This window comes from Pteronotus mesoamericanus, unplaced genomic scaffold (assembly GCF_021234165.1).
Source record: "Pteronotus mesoamericanus isolate MK-2021 breed Mesoamerican mustached bat unplaced genomic scaffold, CSHL_Meso_final scaffold_54, whole genome shotgun sequence".
NCBI classification, from domain to species: domain Eukaryota; kingdom Metazoa; phylum Chordata; class Mammalia; order Chiroptera; family Mormoopidae; genus Pteronotus; species Pteronotus mesoamericanus.
Genome location: NW_026555321.1, coordinates 50997921 through 51020611, shown reverse-complemented (window position 1 = coordinate 51020611; position 22691 = coordinate 50997921). Strand labels below are relative to the sequence as shown.

The following is a 22691-nucleotide window of genomic DNA, read 5'->3' as shown; positions in this document are numbered from 1 at the left end:
GTCGAAGGGAGGAGCATATGTGGACAAGTTATAATACCACCACGGAAGATAATCTTTATGGGAGGATTTGTCTCTTCATGTTAGACTTATATGTAGAGGAAAGATATTTCCAGCTACGCCGAGGACCTAAGCTAAGCCTGTAGTGAAGGAGGGTGGGGTAGGAAGTAGGGCACAGTTGCTGTGGAGTCAGACTGGAAACTCTCTCCAGAGGTGTGACCTTGGGAAAGCCACCTGGCACCTCTGTGCTGTGTGCCATCTGCAAAATGGAGAGAATGGCTTTTCTCAGGCTTTGAGAGATAAGTAACTTGGAAAAGTGCCTGGCATCTGAACTATGATCAGCAACGTGCTGGTAGCTGCTCCTAGCATTGCTGTTATGGCCACCGCACGTCGGTCCGTGCTTCCCAGTCTTCCTCTTCTTTAGCCCAAGAGTCCCTGCTCACCCACTTCAAACTTGCTTAACTTTTTTCTCCTGTCATACCCTTCCTCTGCATCCCTTCATTCACACACCATACAGTTTTCCACTAAAATATTTCACAATGTCCAGAGACTTTAAAATTCTTTGGGAGAGAGGAGACAATCAGGACCCTGGGGAAAGAGGTGCCAGCAGAAGGAAAGAAGTGTTCTGTTGGGACAGTGTCTTCTAGGATGCAAAGACTCTGGCCAGTGAGGCAGCTACAGTGGTAAACACAGGAGAGATGAAGCTCTCATAATACCTTTTCACCAATAAGCTCAGACTTTTTCAGGATCCGGACTTCTGACTTTTAGAAAATGAAAAGATCTGGGCGCATGAGGCTCACATCCCTATGGCAATGATTGGAAGGATTGTGTAGCTACAGTCCTTTCAGAAAATGCACATACCTCCCAGGATGTCAACATAGTTTCTGTTCTCTTTATCCAGCTCTTGTTCTCTTGTTACTCATTTACTCATCTGCCTGGCTCTCGAGGGCACTGAATTTTCAAGACCTCTCTCCGTTTAAAGACAAGCTCTCTGCAGTTTAGTTAGACAATCAATTCTCCTGCAAAAAGTACCTGCACTTTCAAGGTACCCCATGCATCTGTAAAGACCACCTTTGGAATTACAGCATGAAGCTGGGCTGGAATTCCTGTCCTCACTCCTGCCTGGGCAGAGATTACAGTATTCCCAGATAGCTGGTAAGAACTTTGGAGTGTAGCTCAGTGACACTATGTGACGGGGAACTTTACTGACCACACCGTATGGCAAGAATGGGCATATTATGGAAAGTGTCATCCTAATCAGGGCAGACAAGAAATGGAGGCTGGCTTTAGCTAGTCTTGAGCAACTCAGAAAATTATCTCAAGGTTTCTGGAGTGAAAACTTGGACATGATATTTAAAGTAAAAAAAATAAAAAGGAGAGACTTCAAGATATTAATAAATATGTGTCTGTCAGTACAAGTTGCTTCCACTTTAGTGGACATGAACAGGAATTAAGTAGAACTAACACGACCTTTTAGATCCTTCCAGACATAAGATAATACATATTCATGAAATAAACTGACATTGAGGGACATATGTGAGATGAGTGAGGAGGCCCTCTGTCAAGAGATTTTGATCCACATGTTTCAGAGAATAAAGGGCAGGTACAGGTGTGGGGACCAGGAAAGGAAGCTCTAACAAAATGAATACATATCTCAGTCATGTGGGTTCAAGCAGTATGTGTGCACTCCTAGCCACACCCGGTACTGTTCACTTCCAGGAAAACCTGTGAGGATCTTGTGCAATCTGAGAGTTCCTGTTTCCTTCCTGACATTTTTTTCTTGGTTGTTGAGCCATCTTACGCATACTTCCTTGGGCTATGTTTTATTGTTTACTATTAACAGCTTGATGACACAGTTTATTGGCTTGATAAAACAGAATAATGTGACTTTTGAGGTAAATGTGAGGTCACCACTTACAACTGGGTCACTGGAGTTTCATGAAAATTAAACATCATCTTTTGTCCAAGGCTGCAGACCTACATCCTTACTTATTAACTATCTTTTTGAGTTTGTCTCCATGTTATTTGTGTTCCTCCTTTGGACAGAGTGGGTGGCCACATGAGGATTTGGATTTATTGAGACTTCCTTTCACTGTGCTGAAAATAAGGATTGCAAGTCACCTCCTAGATGGGTCTCCCTTAGCTTTCATTTGTAGCTGATAAACCAAATTAAGCCATTTCAGTGCTAAGAAGCTCATTTTCACCTGACAAGCTATTGTGTGTCATTTATAATGGACAGGACTGAAAATAATAAAGCATTGGGCTTGTTTTCCTTTTTCTGTCTTTACTTTAGGTATAGATTGGAGAGTTAATTAGCAGTACTTTCAGATTCTTAGGTGTTAGCCATCTCCCCCCAGAAAAGAGAAGGAAATATTTGATAGTACCATTAATGGCTTGAGCGGAGGGTGTTCAGATTTTTGGTTTTACTTTTACTTTTATTGTTTAATTCATGGTCATCAATATGCTTTAGAGAGGAGAAAACTAAAAAGAAAAAAAATTAACAACCTTCTAGTTTTAGAAGGTCCAGGCTTCAAATGAATAGATTTTTCCAAAGTCAAGCTGTGTTGATCAAAAGAGGATGTTATCAATCTCACCAGGAAATGATGACTCACTGACTTATATAGCATCATTTATGGTATATGGAGGAGGTTTATTTACAAAGAGATGGAAAATGAGATTGAGGGTAAGGGTCTCTACTGTGCTTACCTCAGTAGTGGTAACAGCTTGGGATCTCCTGTATCCCTAAACCAAAAGCTAGAAGAGAAGGTTACTTGACCAGAATAAAAGGACTGTAATGAAGACTTGAGGTGATCAGAGAGACCTATTGTGGCAGGACACAGCTACTCAAGACAGTTTGGCTGAGGGACCAGTAGGAACATAAATACCCTGACTTCCCTCTCTCCTCCTGCCAAGGCTTCCCTGAGGTCAGACAGGAAAAGAAACGCACAGGTATAGCAGCTAGAGTCAGCCTTCCAGGACCTAGAGGGATGAGGAGGAGGGGGCAGAGCTTACCTGAATAGGCACACAGATGGTCTACAGCACTGATAGGTACGCTTGACATCTTTTGATTATCTGATGAACATGTACCTCAAGGGACACAATATTCTGGCATCCTTTGGTAACTCTACCGAGATCCACAAAAGGTTGACGAGGGATGAGGGAAGGTTTGGCCAATCAATGATTTAGACTCTGAGGTGGAAAAAGTTTGGTTAAATTTCTTCTAGCAGGCTGTGGGGAGTGCTTTACCAATGTAGTTTTTAATTTGATCCAGACATGGTATTCTGACATTTGCTGAACAGCTAAATAAATAGATCAGACTTTTACACAACAGATTTCAGCAAGGTCAGACAGTGATATCAGTAATTTTAGAATATTGTGTACAGCTGAAGATATTTTTTAGTGGCAGTGACATCTGATGCTGCTAGTAGATATCAAACAAATTCTATAGATTCCTCTCCTGGTAAGAAATATAACAGGGAGCAGTCCTACCCTGGCATTTTAAAGGAGCCTTAATTCAAATGGGATATTGATCTTTATAATTTTAGATGTTTTAGTTGGTTACTTTTTGGAGGCCTTTAAAAATTTTTTTGTTTTTCTTAATTTACCTGAATTTATCATTCTGATGTTAAAGAATATTATCTTTAATGACAGTTTTAGAATTTAAAATTCTGGGTGTGAGGTTTGGGGTTGGAGGTTGTTTTACTAGGATGAACAAAGGGTGGGATTTTAAGGAATAAATTGGAAACTCTTACAAAGAAATTTGATAGTAAACTGATTTTCACAAATATACTGGTGATATCTGCTATGAGAAGAAACATATGTTTTTAAAATTATTTTACTGAATAATTTTAATATTAACTTCAGTTTATAACAAATAGCTTATAATTTATTGAGATCTTAGCTGGAAGCTTATATTTTTATTTTCCCAGTCAGATCCATTAGTTTTGATATGAAATTTTGTCAACTACTTGTTTTTCTAAAAAACTAAATGATCAAATAGGTTTATTTGAACAGATGTATGAAGCATCCCAGAATCATTATGTGCCACTTTCATCTTACATTACACTTGTTATTTACAGAAACAGTGGGTTTTGCTATTAACTAAATTTATCTTCTTCGCTTCTCTGTGGTGTGAAGTGTGAATCTGTGTGGTCCCACGTTTTGGCTCTGTCTGCTTAGCTAATTTTCTTAATTGATGTCAGTCATGAATAAAGGCAAAGAAACCACCACAGAAGCATTTTTGTTTCTTTCCTGTAGGCACAGTTACTCTGTGGAGACTATGATGTAGCAACAATAGACGGATGGACATCCTTCTATTAGTTGGATTTACTCTCCAACTAATGATGATGGAGTATACATATTCACATTCATCAAGATGACATGAATATGAGATGGTTGGACAAATACTGCTCTGAAAGAATGCCAGTAGATGTTCTTAACCTGCACCATTGTAGCTCCCATTACAAATGAAATACAGATACTGCACTATGAACAATGAGCATCCTGCCTGAAGTTCAGCTAGAAAAGCAGTTTTGTAACCCAGATATTTTGAACAGTCATAATAATAGCTCATTTCTTAAGTGAGAGTTGTATCCCTTTTTTTCTTTTTAATCTTTTAATGCTGCCTGGTGAAAGGTTATGACCAAAGCCTCCTTTTCTAAAAAGCTGATTTCAGATTAAAATGGCTCTTTAGCCAAACAACACATCATAGTAGTGTTTGCAAGAACTATTTTAAACACATGGCACCCAAAAGTACCTTGCGCTTGCTATTTTAAGTGTCTAAGTGGTTTTTGTAACTCTGGCAATGGCTCTTATTCTCAGTGCAGCAAGATATGGGAAATGTCTCTGTAAAAGATTAAACAAGTCTGTGCTGTTCCCTCAAATCTCTGTGTTATTTGACCTTTCTAACTCCTTCTTTCCTGCTCCTGCTTATAGTGCCAACCAATATTTGCTCTTCAGATGTTTCCTTCTCTGGAAGTCCTGTTAAAGCTGACATAAGCTCTGCCATTGTGTTTGCTGGCCACTGGGGAAGCATGTTTGTCCCACCCTTGGCCTGGATGAGGCACTTATGGTGGCTCTTCTTGACAAAGAAAGCCTTCTAGTTTTGCAGATACTTACAAACATCCAAATATGAAATGACTGGCAGCGTTGTGGAGAAAAACCGGTCACCGAACTGTCTAATACACCAGCTCCTGAACACCAGCTCTCTGGGATCAAACATTTAACCCTTAGACTCTTGCAGAAAGGGAGGTGTTATAAGTTAGAACCTACCTTGTCTGCTAAAGCTTGCATAAGTTAGAATTCATGCAATTTGACCAGATTACTTGTTGATGAAGCATTATATAGTGCTAATGCTTCACAGGACAGAGTTTAGAAAGCTTTGACTTAAAAAAACAGACACTTATCTTGGGAGGAAGTGTGGTTTTATAATTTATATCGTGCAGTATTCATAATATTTTTAACTGGTTAACATAAACCAATATGTGTAATGGAAGGTGCTTTTGGTCCTGTCTGATACTAGAAGTCAATATTCAAATTTGTTGGTGTTTATGTACTTACACATAATTAATGAGATTGTAGTGATCATGCTGGAGGTGAACTGGATTTACTTACTTTCTGATATTTTCTTTGTAATAGCCATTAAGGTGGCAATGTTGTCAGACTAAATCTTTCAGTTCTGCTTATTAAAATATGTGTTATGTAACTCCCAAATTAAGGAGACAAATACGTAATACACTAGATTTGACTCTTTTCTCCACTGCAATGCATGCATTGTTAGTAAGTCACACCTCTCTCCCACTGAACCAGGATATGAATCTCTGTTCCCAGCACAGCACTCCCAGCACCCGCTCACGCAGGTACCGTATCTTCCAGGGGCCATTGCATCACCTGATAGTTAAAACCTGTATCAATGGTGACATCTGAAGTGGCATAACTCCCCACGAGAATTTTACTTATCATAATTACAAATAACAACAGTGACAACGGGGTAAATTTCAGCATGTCAAAAAGGGAAAGGGGACCTATCAGTACGCAGAGAGGGGCCTTGTGGGGACATTATCCCAGTTCAGGACAGACTCTAGGTTCTGAAGGCCAGGCCCCACTCTTAAACCATCATCAGCACTCCATAATCCCATCTAAGTAGGGATTGCAAACCACAAAAGCTGAACAACTCTTTTTACCAGTAAATAGGAAACATTGGATTATGAAGAATTAAATCTACCTGTCCACAAAAATGTAAAAGATGTCTTACTTCTGATCCATTTTAATTGAACAGTAAAATTGAAAGCAAGAAATACTTGGGCATCAGAATAGGACTCAGGAGCATGTCCCTGACACTTAGAAATAGGACAAAAATAGAGTCAGGGCTGTTGACTAATCATGGAAGTCCCTGGTTATAGAGAGGGAGTAGAAAGAGTATGGACTTTAAAGTAGTACTGACTTGGTCCAAATCCTGGATCCATTGCTTAGTAGTTATGTGCCCCTAAACTATTTAAGCTCTTTGAGTCTCAATTTACCTGCCAGGGAAGGTGGTAGCACATAATTCCTAACACTAGGAAAATTAACACTCAATAATTGTTAATCCTCCATACCATTTTACTTATTCTAGTGAATAGAAGATTGCAGGATATAATCAGGGTGAAGAATTCAAGAGGAAGAAAAAACAGGTCAAGAGCAAATTAGATACATTTCCCTTGGTTTGCCCTGCCTGTTCTCTGAGGTCAAGCTTAATGGAAGTTTGGCTCTCCATCCAAATATTCATTCATCAGATGTCATTTCCATGTTAACAGTTTTGCAAAGTTGGACTAAAATTGTTGGATTTATCCTGATTGTGTAATTAAAAATACCAAAGTGTTGTTTGGTATTAAGGGTGATGTCTGCACTACTTCATTTTGATTCTGAGATTTTCAGGCTTGATTGTGAACTCATTAAAAGTATTTTTTTTCCATGGAAGAAATTAAAAGGGCAGAGTGGGAGGGTGTTTTTCAAGAAATATATTTTGCTCATGTTATTTGTAGCTATGGGACTGGGCATATCATTTGCTTTAACCCAAGGAGTCATAGTGCTTGAGTTCATACAAAAGATAATCATTTCAAACTTCAAGAACAAACCAAAGGTAGAAAAGCAAATCTGGTAGCTCACCCAGATTTCAGCAGAAGGCAATTCGGGTCCCAATTGGGCAGATCTGTCAGCTTATTTGTAAGATTACAGCAAAGCCAAAGATTGAATTCCTCACCTGAATCACATTCTTATTGACTGAATCCATTTAGACTCCCCTCTAATTTAGCAGAGTATTTTTATTAAAGACAGGCATACAAGCATCAATTATCCAAGCTGCATCTAATTTTCTTCGCCATTTATTTTCTTTCATTGGCTGCCAATGGATTAGAAGACATGATTAGAATGCAGCAGGAAAAATAAAAACAACAACAAAGAGAAAAGCAGTTCCACAAAAACATATGCTTAAATAAGAACTAAAACATTCAGAATTAAAATAAATCGTGATTTTAAAATGTCTTTATCTTGCCTAATATAAACATGCTTGCTTGATTTTTATCAGCAAGGCCCACTACAACAGAATTAAAATCCCATGCTGAATTCGAATAAGCAGAGACAAACCCAATAGTTTCATTTACTGTGCTTAATGTATATGCTACAATATGTTTTAAATGCAGAACAGTACTTAAGCATTTGTAATAACTGTTGTAAAATGTCCAGCTTATGGCTGAAATTTTTCTTTGTTCCCTTCCAGCCAGTGTCAGGGAGTGAAACAGAATAAAATGAAGGCTTTTAAGTTATTTTATGAACTCGTTAAAAGTACAGGTTTTAATTCAAAAGAATGATATCAAAATTGGCATGGACATATTTAATCAGCCATCACTATAGGCTGGGTCCCTTAATGGTGTCAGTGATGGCAAGAAAATGGCTGAACAGAGGAAAAGAACTTAAACTCTGAAAGTGCTGTCAAAAAAATAGCAACCTTAAGGGTAAGCATGAACCAAATTCTGTCTATGTCAGGTGTTGGCTAATTATAGCCTATGAGCCAAATGAGGCCCACCACTTGTTTTTGTAAATAAAGTTTTATTGGCACACAGACACATTTACTCATTTACATATTGTCTATAACTGCTTTCATGCTGCAACAGCAGGTTTGAATAGCTGTGATAGAGACTGGCCCACAAAACCTGAAATATTTCCTGACTATTCCTTAACAGAGGGAGTTTGCCAATGCCTGGTATGTGTCCACGGCCCTCTGAGATTGCCCAGCTGTTCCAGAAGGCCCTGAATGTAGTGTGGTGAAACAGACCTGGGATTAACTGTGACTACTTAATAGCAATGAGACCCTAAACTCTCTGAGCCTCAGTCTATCCATAAAATGGAGGTCATAAAACCTATCTTACAAACTTAATGTAAGTACATGTGGATGCTGAATAAATGGAATTCTCCTCCTGGCCCTGCTGAAGACTTCATAGCTGTCTTGAAACCAAAGACTTCTCATACTCCTTCTCATGGCTGAGAGCCAACTTGCACAAGATTCTTGAGTGGTTTGGCCCCTCCTGGTGTGATCTGTCTCATTTTCCAGCACTTTTGTTTCTCAAGCCCCAGGCTCCTACTACTCTGGGTTCTGTTTAGTTTCTCAGCTGCACCAATTGCACTGAGATCTTCTCTGCCCCTAGACCTTTGCCTGTGGTATCCTCCTGTATCAAGTTACTTATTCCTTAGTCTTCTGTTAATCTCCTTGGCCTCTTCCTGACAGTCCTTTAGGTTCTAGCTTAAATGTCACTCCCTATGAAAGCCCCTCCCTGACCACCCAGTGTAAAATGGGTCCTGCCCTAGGAGCTTAGGATCACTGTTTCCCTCCCTTTCACAGCTATTATCACAGTTTGCAATTTTAGGTATAGATACAGTACATTTGTGTCAATTTCTTAAAAATCTTTCTTGCCACCTTAGCTGCTGACCACACACAATGGTTAAAAAATGCCTAGCACAAAGGAGGTCCTCAAAAATATGTTTTGAATAAATGACTGACTTTTCATTGAGCAATGGAGCAGTATTTACATTTCATTAAAAGAAGTCCAGATAGTGTTAAGGAAAAAGGACTCAAGGACAGGGAAAACATTATGGTGATTGCAGAAGGAAGGAAGGCATAAGGGGACTAAATGGTAATGGAAAAAATACAATAATAAAAAAAGTCAAGAAAAATAAAGAAATAAAAAAAAAATGAATATTTGATCCTGACAACAACCTCGGCTGTATGATTTGATGCAAGTGGTTTTGACCTCTCTAACACTCAGTTTTCTCACCTGTAAAATGGGAGGGATGACTACCTCACATGTTTATGGAAGAGCTGTGGTAATGAAGGAGAAAACATTGAGCACAATATACATCATAGGTCCTCACTAGGTCTGAATGACATTTGACAGTAGATAAAGCCATGCCCTAGTGTGAGCCTTCAGAACTTCCTGTAGTTTCCTTATCTGTAAAATGGGGATAATACTACTACTTATGTATGAAACCTGTTGATACATGTAAAATAATTAGAGTACTATCACCTGCTAAATGCCAAGTAAATGTTCGCTAGTGTTGCATTTGTGATAATTATCATATCTTTTTTTAGAGATTATGAACATTTTTCCTAGAAAAATACATTTCAAACAAAATTTTGTAAATAATTGCAAAAGAATTCACAATTTCTCTGCAACTTATACCCCTATCCTACATGCATGTGCTTTTACCCTTTGCCATTATATGCCTTTGAGGCCTAATCCTTAAATTAGTCATGGAACTTACCTAAAATTATCCCCTGCCCCCCAAAATTTGTTGTGTGTGTGAATTTATTTTACTGGGGTTCCCTAATGTTCATTAGATACTGAAAATGATTATGTTCTCCACAAAAGGTTTTAGTCATGATTTTTATTGGTTTGTTTATTTGGGGTTGAGAGGAGTTTGTTAAGTACCAAAGACTGTTATTGCTTTTCTTCTTTTGAATTTCATTCTTTAGATTGTGGACTAAAATCTGCAGCCGGAGTGCATATTCTGCAAAGCCAAACACACACACATGTAAAAACCTGCGCTTGGACTGCCTGCCCACCTGCACAGTGCCTACAGCTGCCACCTTCCTGGCTGGGGCCTGCGATGGGCGCAGTGCATCTGGTGCTGCAGCAGCCTGATTGTGTGATCTTGACTTTTGAGAAACACTGAATAGCAGCCCTTGTGATTCTCGCCCCAGAATTTGAAAAAGCCTCTCTTCCCGAAGCACTTAGAGACCTTCTGGAGTCTCTGGGTACTTACATATACCCAAGTGCAGACATTTCTTTTAACATTCTCTTTGTCAAGAAAAAAAAAAAAACTATTAAAATTGTTATTGTTATTGTCATGGAATGGCAATTAGTAGTTTTGATAATGAATGGACTGTGAGACACACTGAAAATCTGACATGCCTCAGTTGGTTGAGCGCCGCCCTGCAGGCCTGCAAACTGAAAATCTGACATGCATTGTAAATGCTAAATAATAATGATGATGTCACAATGCTTTCATTTTCAAACTGTCTTAATTTCATTCTCAGTTTGAGATTGTAGATTACAGTAGTTAATTATAGAAACAGGCCCAGAGTGAAACTTAAATCAGATTTCCATTAAAGTGCACTGCAGCAAATTACATATAGTGAGTAAGAATAGAATCATCGCTGGTGGAGTGTGGTCTTCCTACTCCCCACCCCCGTGGTGACTTCCTCTGTGTGTTCTGTGGTACAGCTTTATGAGAACCCTGTTTCCTCTGCTAAGCAGCCTGTGCACATGCACCTTGCTCCTTTTGTAGAAACCTTGCTTTGTTTGTTTCACTCAAACTCTTTTCCTTCTTTCTCCCTTTCTCCCTGCTTCTCTCTCTCTCTCTTTTACATCTCCCTTTCTCTCTCTCCTCTCCCTTCCTCCTTTCCTCCCTTACTGATTTCTTTCTTGCTCTCACTCACTCTCTCACTTCCACCACCTTCACGTGATTGCTCTGTATGTCTCCTGTATATCTCTTCTCTCTATCCCTCATTCCCTCTCCTTCCTGTCACTCCTCCCCTGTCCGTCAAGGGAGGCTACTTTCAAGACTTCTCTGGAAAAAGAAGACCCAGTTCTGGGAAAAGAAGAAATAAGCAAAAGGAACCAAGTCCCCATCCCCGACCCCGCCACTCCATCTGGCCTGCAGCATCTCAGGTTACTTCTCATTCAGCCTGTAGGTTCTTAATGAACCAAATTAGGCGACAGTCCTGCCTTCATCCTGGCTGCTCCCTTTTACCCAAGCACCTGCTCGTTCCTTCCTTTGTCTCCTGGAACATCGCCTCTTTAAGAAGCCTCTTGTCACAGCAGCCTGCCTCCCAGGCCTTGCTCTGATCTTGGCTCTGTAACATTTTTAGACCCAGGATTGCAACTGCTGGTTTCCTGGTCTGGGTCTCAAACTAGTCTTTGCTTTCCTTGACAAGAGCAATGATGTTTTATTTATCTCCTTGTCCCAAGTGCTTAACTCTGTGCCTGGTGCAAGGGTGATTGCCAGTGAGTGTCTGTTGAAATTGATTTAATTCATTCACTCTTGAAACTTTCATTAGGTGATTACACTATGTCATGAATTGTGCTATCTGCTGATGGAAACATTACATAGTCCTGTTGGAGAGGAACACAAAGGTGACCCACACAGCAGTGTTTCATCTTGGGGGTGGGTTAAGGATGAGAAGTGAATAAACTACGTTGGAGAACAACAGTCCACTGCTCAGCACATCTAACAAAGCCCATTATTACTCTGTTGTTGGAAAAGAGGCCTTTTTATCGGGTTCAGCACCATTTGAAGTGGTTGTCATATGAAGAGTGTTTATTTTTAATGTCACATGCTCATTAAACACAATGAGATGCTGACATGTAAGAGACTCATGGGAACTGATTGCACCTGAGGCAACACCAGATCCACAGCTCCTATTTCACACTCCTTCCAGGACGCACCCCCACTGAGTAGATTGAATCACGGAGCCATGCTCCTCATGTCACCTTCTTGTCCCCCTCTCTTGCCTGTATAGATGAATTCATGTAAGCATGTTGTGTGTCATACACCTACTCCACAGAGCAATCATACTGTTTGAAATAGATTAACAAAATTGTTCACACTAAGGTAATGAGATCGGATGACCTCACCAAGAAGCTGTTGATGTCTGAACTCAGCCTTGAACACCATGCTGGTGGGAATGTGGCAGAGATGTTCGTATGGCAGTGTGAACCTTACTGGAGAACCTGGTCTGCACAAACCTGAATGAGCCTCCACCATTCCTGGTCCTGAGTTCCTCTCTGGGATCTGTGGAATCAGTGTTGCTCTTGAGTGTTGTTTCTTTCATTATTCTGGCAAGGTCCTCTCCATCCCACAGCTATTTGGAAATGGCTGCTTATAACAAGCCTCAGTGCTAACAGTATTTAAAAGCTGTTATTAGAAAGCAAGCTTCTGCTTACCAGTCAGCCTGCTGTTAATGGTAATGAGAGATTTCTTTCTAGAGAGTAGCCCCAATGTATAATTGGTTTGAAAAATATTGCTCATTTATTTTCTTAAGTCATTACCTTTTTATCGAATCTCAGTAAGTTCATTTTTCTATATGAATTCCACATAGCTGCAGTCCATGTAAGGTTTTCTTAATTCTTACTTGCTGTCTAGGTAACCTGCCCACTTTCATCATTGCTTGTTGAAATATATGTATAGTGCAGCCACTATGGAAAACAATATGCAGACTCTTCAAAAAATTAAAAATAGGGCTGCCATACAACTCAGCAATTCCACTTTTGGGTATTTATCCAAAGAAAACAAAAACACTGATTTGAAAAGATATATGCGTCCTTCTGTTGATTGCAGCATCATTACAATAGCCAAGATATGGAGGGAACCCAACCATCTATGAATACATGAATAGATGAAGATGAGGTATATATACATACAGTGGAATATTATTCATAAATGAAAAGAATGAAATCCTACCATCTGCAATAACATGGATGGATGTAGAGGGTATTGTGGTAAGTGAAATCAGTCTGAGAAAGACAAATATCATATAATTTCACTTACATGTGGAATCTTAAAAACAACAACAACAAACAAACAACAAAATAGAAACAGACCCATAGATGCAGAGAACAACCTGATGGTTGCCAGAGGGGTGAAGGATGGGAATTTAAAATAAAAGATATAAATGCATGTATAAATATTAATTAAATACTTTACAGACATGTACTAAGCATTTCACATGTACAGTATTATCTAGTCCTTTCAACAACCTTAGGAACTAGGTACTATTTTTCCCATTGTATAGATGAAGAAACTGTGTTCAAGACAAGGTATGTACCTTGCTCCAGGTGTGTACCTAGGTCCCAGCTCTAACAGCTGGCATGAATGAAGAATTGATAGGTATTCTGGAGATCTGACTTTGTGCTTCACCACTGATAGCTTTGTGACCTTGGGACACATCATGTGAATTCTCTGAATGGCTTTCTCTGAAAGGCTCACCCTCGCTGTACTTTCTGAATAGCTTTCTATAGGATCAAAATTAAAAATGAGAGTGGCCCCGGCCAGGTGGCTCAGTTGTAGTGTAGTACCATACACCATAAGGTTGCAGGTTTGATTCCGGGTAAGAGCACATATGTGGGTTGTGGATTCGATCCCTGGTTGGGGCAAATACGGGAGGCAACCATTCGATGTTGTGCATGCTCTCTCCCCCTCCCTCTCTAAAATCAATAAACATACCCTCTGGTGAGGGTGTTTTAAAAATGAGTGTTCACATAATGACACTTTCTAAACAGTTAAGTGCTGAACAAATGTAAGGCACTCTTCTCTCATATGCTTTGTGTAGTTAGTTTAGCATATTGAAATAATGAGTTTTAAACTGGCATCAGCACACTCATACATGCTTTGCGGTTACTGCAGTGTAATTTAATTGTGATTCCATTGTTGGAATTTTGATGCCTCCAGCTTGATGAATAACCATTTTTCTGTGGGTGTTATCAATTAATCTAGGTAACGAATTCTCTTCATTATCTTGTTCTTCATGTTAATTATGCAGGATCTCCTTATACCTATTTATCAAATTAGGACAAGTACATTTTTTTCCCCACATGCCTTTGAATATGGAATATGCACAAACAGGTTAACATAGTGGGTTTAAATTTACATTTCTAAAAAATTTTAGTCAATGGCTTGACTTTCCTTATATCCTAACTTATTGTATGAGCTTGTCTATCTTTCTTTTGGGGATCTATGTCTCTTTTATCAACAAGGTTGTTACCTAAGAAAATTAAGCTATCTCTGACTTTTGAGTGTTTACCTCTAGTATTTCAAAATGGTATTAAAAAAGCATGGAAAACTTTGACTTTGTCTGTCAGTGCAAAACAACAAGTAGTACATTCCTAGTTTTGAAATATTCCACAAGGCACCATGACAGATAAATTTAAGTGTAAACCATGGGGAGAAAAGACATTAGTGCATGAAATTTTATATGACACTACTCATAAAAGAACAGTTCCAGACAAGCACATAAGAAAAAGCAGAAGACAGTATACAGTAAACAAGTGGTGATTGAATTCATTTTGAGTTCAAAGAAGTGGTTGATGTGATAAAATGGGTTAATGCAATAATGTTATATATTGATATTTATTAATTTAGTACTAAATTTTAACTTTCTTAATATTTTCTAGGTCTTTTATATTTTATGGTCTGTGTTTAAAAAGAAAAGTTTTCAAGTCTTTTTTAATTGTCCCTATTGTTTAGCCAGTTATTACTGAGAATGTTGGCTGTCAGCAGTTTGATGGACACCTTTCTGTTTTTGATTTCAGGTTGAAGCAATCCTCGTCAATATTTTTGGTGGAATTGTCAACTGTGCCATCATTGCCAATGGCATCACCAAAGCCTGCCGGGAGCTGGAACTTAAGGTGCCCCTGGTGGTCCGGCTTGAGGGTGAGTTATGGATGATTTACACAGTCCCATCATCCCTTCTCCAAGGTCAGGTGACCAGAGTGTTCTGCACTCACAGACTTCCTAACAAAACATAAGGAAACACTGGATTAAATAGGATGAAATAAATGCAGTATGGCAGTGATTCTGTGAGCATCTAACAGGTTTATGTAGATTGAAGCTCTCCAAGAATGGCATATGTTATGATTCTCCAAATTTTCCAAATTTATTCTAGAGTGGAGCCCTTTTATTATGAACAATTTAATGAGATTAGTATTTTGGAAGAAACACTCTGAGGAGGGCTGCTCAAAGAGTTTATTCATCAAGGAAGAACAATGGTTCCCAGAACCTTGTGGTCTCAGCTCTCCTTATTTCTTAAAACTGTGGACCCAAAGAACTCTGGTTTATTTGGGTTATATCTTTCAATATGTATTGATTGATTTAATAATTTTGTAGGAGGAACATCTAAAATATTTTTAATAATTAAATTTTTATTTTATTTTTATATTGTTTTCCATAAATACATGTGCTGTGTATTTTATGAAAAATAACTACCTTAAAATTTTAATAAAAATAACAGTTTTATATTTTTTTGAAATCCCTTTAATATGTAGCTTAATTATTTACTTCTTCATTTCATCTGTAGCAATGTGTTGTTTTGGCTGAAGTAGATGAAGAAAATATGGCCCTGCATAGAGTTATGTATTTGGAAAAGGGAGGAGTTTTTAAAAATCACTTCATATAATTTTGAATATTCTTTGGTACAGCTCTCAAGTCGATAAGCAATGGTTTATTAAAAATCTATTTTATGTGGAGTCTAAAACTATTTCAATGAACTTTTCATACTCATATTAAAATCTGTCAGTTTGTCTTAAAAATTAAATAGATTTTACACATGCATAATTTGCAATATCATGCATTGATCATATGGAACATTTTGAGTTATGCAGATCTTATAAGTTTGACACATTTCAACATATAGTATCAAAAAATACTCACATTTGTTCATATCACACCATTCTCATCAGAGAAGCTTCCAAGTACTAGGAACCTATCAAGGTGGTAGATGCAAGTTTTCCAGAATTCTAATTTTCATTTAAATGTGCAGATTTTATCACCAGCCACACAATAGTCAGTTGTTTCCTTGGAAGTGAAAGACTCACTTCACCCATTTTGAGAAATGTCCGCCAGATCACTGCCACAGGGTGTCTGTTATTCTTCCAAGGAATGGGACTCAGTGGAAGAGTGGGTGGTTTAGCTCTTTGAACAGTCAGCAAATGCTACTCCTCAGAGCAGCCATGAGTTCAGTACACAGCTTTGAGTATAATTCCCACTCTGTTGTCCATGTCCATGGGTCATCCATACGTGTTCTTTGTCTAGTCCCTTCCCCTTATTTCCACCATTGCCCTCTTTCCCCATCCCCTCTGGTCACTTTCAGTCTGCTCCATGTTTCTATGCCTGTGGTTTATTTTGTTCGTTAGTTTATTTTGTTGAATAGATTCCACTTATAGGTGAGATCATATGGTATTTGTCTTTCATCAACTGGCTCATTTCACTTAGTGTAATATTCTCCAGTTCCATCCATATCATCCCAAAAGGTAGGATTTCCATCTCCCTCCCTCCCTCCCTCCCTTCCTCCCTCCCTTTCTCTCTCCCTCCCTTCCTTCCTTCTTCCCTTCCTTCCTCCCTCCCTTCCTTCCTTCCTTCCTTTCTTTCTTTCCTTCTTTCTTTCTTGCAGGCAGATTGATTTTCTTTACTTTAAATTTCAAAGTTAATTATAAAATATTAAAAAATTTAAACCATTATAAAGTCTCAGCAATTAAAATAACATGACACCAGCACAGAAATAATCAAGTAGATCAATGAAATATAATGAGCATTGTAGAAACAAACGTATATATCTATCTAAAAACATAATATATGATAAAATTGATATTTTAAATCAATGGGGAAAATAAGGCTTGTTCAACAAATAAGGTGCATGGCCCACTATTACTTGAAATAAAAAAAACATAGAGCCCTACTTCACACATTATGCAAAAAAATTCAGTGAGTTAAAAATTAATATGTAAATTCTAAGGAGTTTTAGGAGAAAATAGAAAATAATATTTTTCTTACCCTTTAGTAACAGATTCAAACCCAGAAGCTATAAAGTAAAATATTGACAATATGACTATATTGAACATTTAAGACTATACAGTAATATACATATAAAAAAGTTAAAGGATAAGTAATAGAATAGAAAAGTATTTGCAACACATCTAAAAAAGGGTTAATACTTTTTGGGGGGTTTTTTTAGGGAAAAAATTCTATAGATACTTAATCAAAAAATGGATAAAGAATACCAAAAAGTCATTTAAGCTTTTAAAAATAATAGAAATAGGCAAGAAATATACAAAAACAGGTTTAGTTTCAACAAATAATAAAGGAACATTAAAATAACACATCACTGTCACAGATTAATATGTATTAAAAATATTGGTAATACCAAGCATTGGCAACTGTGAAAGGAACTGGGTATTCATAGACTCTTTTTCTTCATGCTAAAGCATTCCCTTTAGCATATTTTGCAGTGCTGGTTTGGTGGAGGTATATTCTTTTAGCCATCTTTTGTCTGGGAAACTCCTTATTTCACCTTCCATTTTAATTGAGAGCCTTGCTCGGTAGAGCAGTCTTGGTTGCAGGCCTTTGCTTTTCATTACTTGGAATATTTCTTGCCATTTCTTTCTGGCTTGTAGTGTTTCTGATGAGAAGTCAGCTGCTAGTCAAATCGGGGCTCCCTTATATGTTACTGCCTCTCTCTCCCTTTTAAGATTCTCTGTTTGTCTTTGATATTTGCGATTTTAATAATGATGTGTATTGAAGTGGGCCTCATTGGGTTCCTCTTGATTGGGACCCTCTGTACTTCCTGGACTTGTGTGACTTTTTATCTCCACAAGCTAGGGAAGTTTTCCACCACTTTTTCAAACAAGTTCTCTATCCCTTGCTCCTCTTTTTCTCCCTCTGGTATCCCTATTATACTGATATTATTACGTTTCAGGTTGTTCTGGATTTCCCTGAATGCCTCTTCATTTGTTTTGAGTCTTTTTTCATTTCCTTGCCTTTTCTTGGAGCTTTTTTCTACCTGTCCTCCAGCTCACGGATTCAGTCCTCTGCTTCATCTAGCCTACTTTTGATTCCTTCTACTGTGTTCTTCAATTCAGAAATTATATTCTTCATTTCCTCTTGTCTCTTATTGATAGTTTCTATGTCTTTTTTCATGCTGATATAGTTTGCAGTAAGTTCCTTGTAGTTTCCCTCTAGTTTTTGGTAATTCTCTCTGAGCTCACTGAGCTCATTGAGCTTTCTTAGAACCATTGTTTGGAACTCAGTATCTGATAGTTTACTTGCCTCTATTTCATTTAGTTCTCTTTGTGGGGATTGCTCCTTTCCCTTCGAGTAGGGCATATTTCTTTGTCTTCCCATTCTTTGTGAGACTCTTCTCTTTTTCTTCTACTTCTTAACTTGATCTGTCTTGATTTCCTAACTTTGTGTTGTGAACTTCTATGGTGGGAGACTGCTGTTTTTACTTTCTGGATCTGCTTCTGATGATGTCAGATATTGTCCCTGTCTGACCTTAGGCAGTCTGTTCGAGACTTCCAGGAATCTACTGTTTGTGGCTGTCTCCTTCAGCTGTTAATCTATTTACTCTGCATTCAGCAGGTCACCTTAGACAGCTTAGGGCGGGGTGAAGCCCCTCCTGGGGGTGGAGCTATTGGGTCCTCTGATGCTGCTGCTACTCAGGGGGTGTGGTCTCTGTCTGAGCAAGATGGCTGCTACTACATGGGGGATGAATCAGCACCAGATCCCACTGGCCACTCTCCCAGCCCTCTCCTCAAAGTGTTCCTCCCCAGTCTCTCCTCAGACATCTCCAGCCCACCCTGCCCCACGTTTGCCAGAGACCAAGGTAAGTGGCTGCAAATAAAAATTTATGTGTTGGCCCTGTAAATGGTTCTTTGCGTCTCCAGCCACCTGTCTCTGTCAGAGAGCAACCCTGCTACTTTTCGCAGCTGGCTATTTTTTGTGTACTTTTTGGGCTCTGGTGCTGTAGGCTAGAGATCCCCGCTTTTGGTTTAGACCCTCCTCTTCTCAGGGCGATCCAATTGGCCATTTCAATATCCTTCTGGTGCTGCCGCCCGTGGGCGCCTGGCCCACCTTTTGGAGTCTCTGCCACACTCCTTACCAGTTAGGTTGCACTAAAGCCGATTCTCCTGTCTCCGAGGTTACAAGGCTCATCTCTCACTATTCAGTTGTTCTTTCCAGGTGATTTCTCCACAATTTAGTTTTAATTCCAGATTGGTCCTGGGAGGAGGTCAGTGTGACTTCCACTTACTCCTCTGCCATCTTGATTATTCCTCCTTTCCTCTTTCTCTAACAAGCAACAGAAAAATGTCCTCAGGTGGGGATTAAAAAAAAAAAAAAAAAACACTTCAGATTACAGTGATCAAGCAGCCCTCCTTGAGTAGATTTTGCAGTATCATTCTTGAATCAAATCCATTTCCCCATGCTCTGTGCTGGTGCCCTAATTCCCAAGAGACATTCTTCTCAAGATAAAAACCAGGCATATTTTGACCCAGCAGTGTATCTCTGCCCTTTGATGTCAGGACTCCAGCACAACTGCAGCCTGTTTTTTCTCTGCTTGCTTCTTTTTCTATGTCTCTCTCTTCTCTCTCTGCCACTCTCCTTTCTCTCTGAGACTTTCTACCTCACAAACTTAGATCAGGCCATGTGGACTTGATATAAATAATGATCACAAAAGAAAAATGAAAATAGCAGAAGCTCCAGTTGGCACAGTTTAATATGGGCATTAAAACATATGAATGAATGAAATCTTCTTAAAAATGTAAATGTAACATAACTGATTTCAATGAAAATTATTTAAGCATAAAGGAAATTATTGGCAAAGGCTGCCATGAAAAGAAAATTGATCAAGGAACTAATGAGTTCATCAATGTAAGTGTAACTCTGAGTAAAATGTTGATGACTGACTGTTTTCAGGGTCAAAGTGACCAGTGACCCTTAGATTCTACAAGTCAGCTATTGTGTTCTTAAAGGAGAGCAGTTCTTCAGACTAGTGTCTCTGTCACTTGAAAATTACTCTAAGTGAGTACGTATCACTGTACACCCCTTTTTTCCTGTGATCCTCCCTGTACCTGTGTGTCAGCAGAGGTTCATAATTATTAGCTTTTAGTACATTCCTAGAAAATAGTTACCTCACTTTTATTTTTCCCCAAAGCTTAAAAGGAACAGTTCTCTGTTTCACACTATACTTAGTATTCCAGGAGGAAATGATCCCTGTCATTTAGCATATCTCTGTCATGTGTATCTGGATAATAAACATGCTGAAACATGCTAAATGGCATGTCCAAGATTACCTCCCTTAATAATCTCTATTGGCTGTGTCAGAGGTCTGCCTGAGCTACCAGGAATTTTTGGCATTTCTAAGTTCTTTGGGACAACCAGATTTGCATCTTTTAAGTTAATGCACTTCCAAGGTATATGCCTGTGCATTTTTAATTAGTTAATTGATATAATAAATACTATATTCTGGTTATTGAGCTTTAGGCATCGAAAATATATAAAAATACAAGAAATGATCTCAGTTACTAGATAACTGGGGAGATAAAGAAAATTTAACAATACAAGAGAATAAATAAAACATGCTAACAAGTGTTTACTATACTAGAATCTGTTTCTGTCTTAGTAGCAGTGGCCTTTGGAGCTCCCCAGACAGCCACCAGCACAGGCTATGAAGCCTTCAGAAGTACTGACACCTCACAGTGTCCACTGTGACGTAGGGAATTGCATGCATCAAGTGATGATGAACTCAGAGAGGATGCAGTTGCCACATTTATGTAGTCTAAAAACACCAATGGTGACCTTTGATACTACTCTTCTTTCGCCATCATAGTGCCTGCCCTGTAATAAGCACCTAGTTTGTCAAGGGGGGAGAAACAGGAGAGTGACATTTCTGCAGTCCTAGCTGATATTCTTTTCTTCCTCATCTGAGAATTAGCATCTTGCGTGATAAATGTCCTTAGATAGTTACAGGCTCTCACACTTGGCATCATGTTACGAAGGACACTCACATTATGTGATTTCTGGGAAACCAGCAGCCCCACACTGAGGTCCTAAAATTATATTTGTTTTGCATAATAAACAAGAGAAAGATGAAGAATTCTCCAACTCTTGGCATGAACAGTTAACAAAATGTAGAAACTGGACATGGAATTACCCATAAAAGGAACTACATAAAAACCAAGCAAGCACTTTACATGCTAAGGGAATGCAGACTTCTATGAGGTGTGTGTCCCTCAAGCTGGACACCTGCTATAGCTCAGCCAACTTTCATTGACATTCCCCTTTTTTAAGCGTCCTCAGTATTGACTGCTATAATTATAGTACATTCGGAGATGTTACTTAGCAAAGAAATATTATAAAAGGAGACCTTCCAAGTCGAATGTGGAAATAACTAAGATTTGAGTCATGGAAAGGAAGGAGGAGGGAATTTAGTAGACCATGAGAAGAAGACATCAGATCTGTTCCATACACATGAGTTGGTGCTAGGATCCTAATGGTGACAGACTGAAACTCAGGACCTGGTAGATTAGTGGCTAACCTGGAGAGAGTGACTTTGCAGCAGCATGTTATGGTTAAAAGAATAGAGTGAGAACTTCAGGTTAGTAGCCAGAGTCCATGACATAAGAATCAAAAACCCAGACAGGACTGTCATGTAGAAGAGCAGAGAGAGAAAGAGGGGAGCTGGGGTTTTACGTTGAATAGCCAGGAGAATGGTGGCTTAGTGGATGGACTTGGGAGAGTCAGATGTGGGAACTAGAGAGAAGGGGAGAGTATTACATTAGGGCATAGCCATCTTTAGTTTGAGGTGAAGCGGTAATATCAGATGTGAAGGCAGAGATGTGGGGATACAGGGAATGAGCCAAGGGGATGTCAGCCCCTAACCTGCAGGCCCCCGGGACTTGCTGCATTGGACATTGTTCCCGAGCAGTACAGCTCAGGTAAAGTAAGAACCCAACCAACACCAAAAATTCATCACAGAGAGCCTGGTTCTCACTGCTTCCAATGAGAAAAAGTTGCTAACTACCGGGACTTTTGAGGAGTTTCTATTATACTTAATCTAAATTTTTCATTTGCTGTCTTCAGGGTTGGAACATAAATTCTGCTCCTCCCACAGATCTCTCACATTTAGCTCCATTTTACCCAACGTTAGAGGGGGAATTTGGTTCTTCTGTTTTTCTGAACAGAGCATCTCTTCATTGCCTTTGCTGACAGAGAAGGACAAAGGAGCAGGAATATTTTGGACAATTCTAGTCGTAGTTTCTAGTTAATGTGACATAACACTAGGCTTTCCGTCATAACTGATGAGTTTCTCGATGATCTTTATTCATATTAATATTAAAACTGGTTCACATTTCTAGAACACACACCATTGTTTAGCTAGTCAAAATGTGATGAGAAAGGGTTGTCCATCACCCTCACATCTCTATTAAAGCTGAGTGACACATAAAACGAAGCATGGTAGAAAATCTTTACTAAAACCCGAATTATAATAATAAATAATTACTGTTTCTAACATTTATTAACTATCTTCTAAGTTCCAGATTCCCCTGATACATTGCTATATAGTCTGAAAAGGTGTGAGACATTTCAAAAGCCTGATAATATGTTTCATTAGT

General features: G+C 38.8%; 1 protein-coding gene across 1 annotated transcript in view; it reads left to right on the top strand.

Moving 5' to 3' along the window:
- SUCLG2 (succinate-CoA ligase GDP-forming subunit beta) overlaps positions 1-22691 on the top strand; it is a 299815-nt gene that overhangs the window by 257067 nt on the left and 20057 nt on the right. The window contains exon 10 of the mRNA XM_054594876.1: positions 14838-14958. Coding sequence (XP_054450851.1) covers positions 14838-14958 — 121 coding nt within the window. The remainder of the gene's footprint in view (positions 1-14837; positions 14959-22691) is intronic.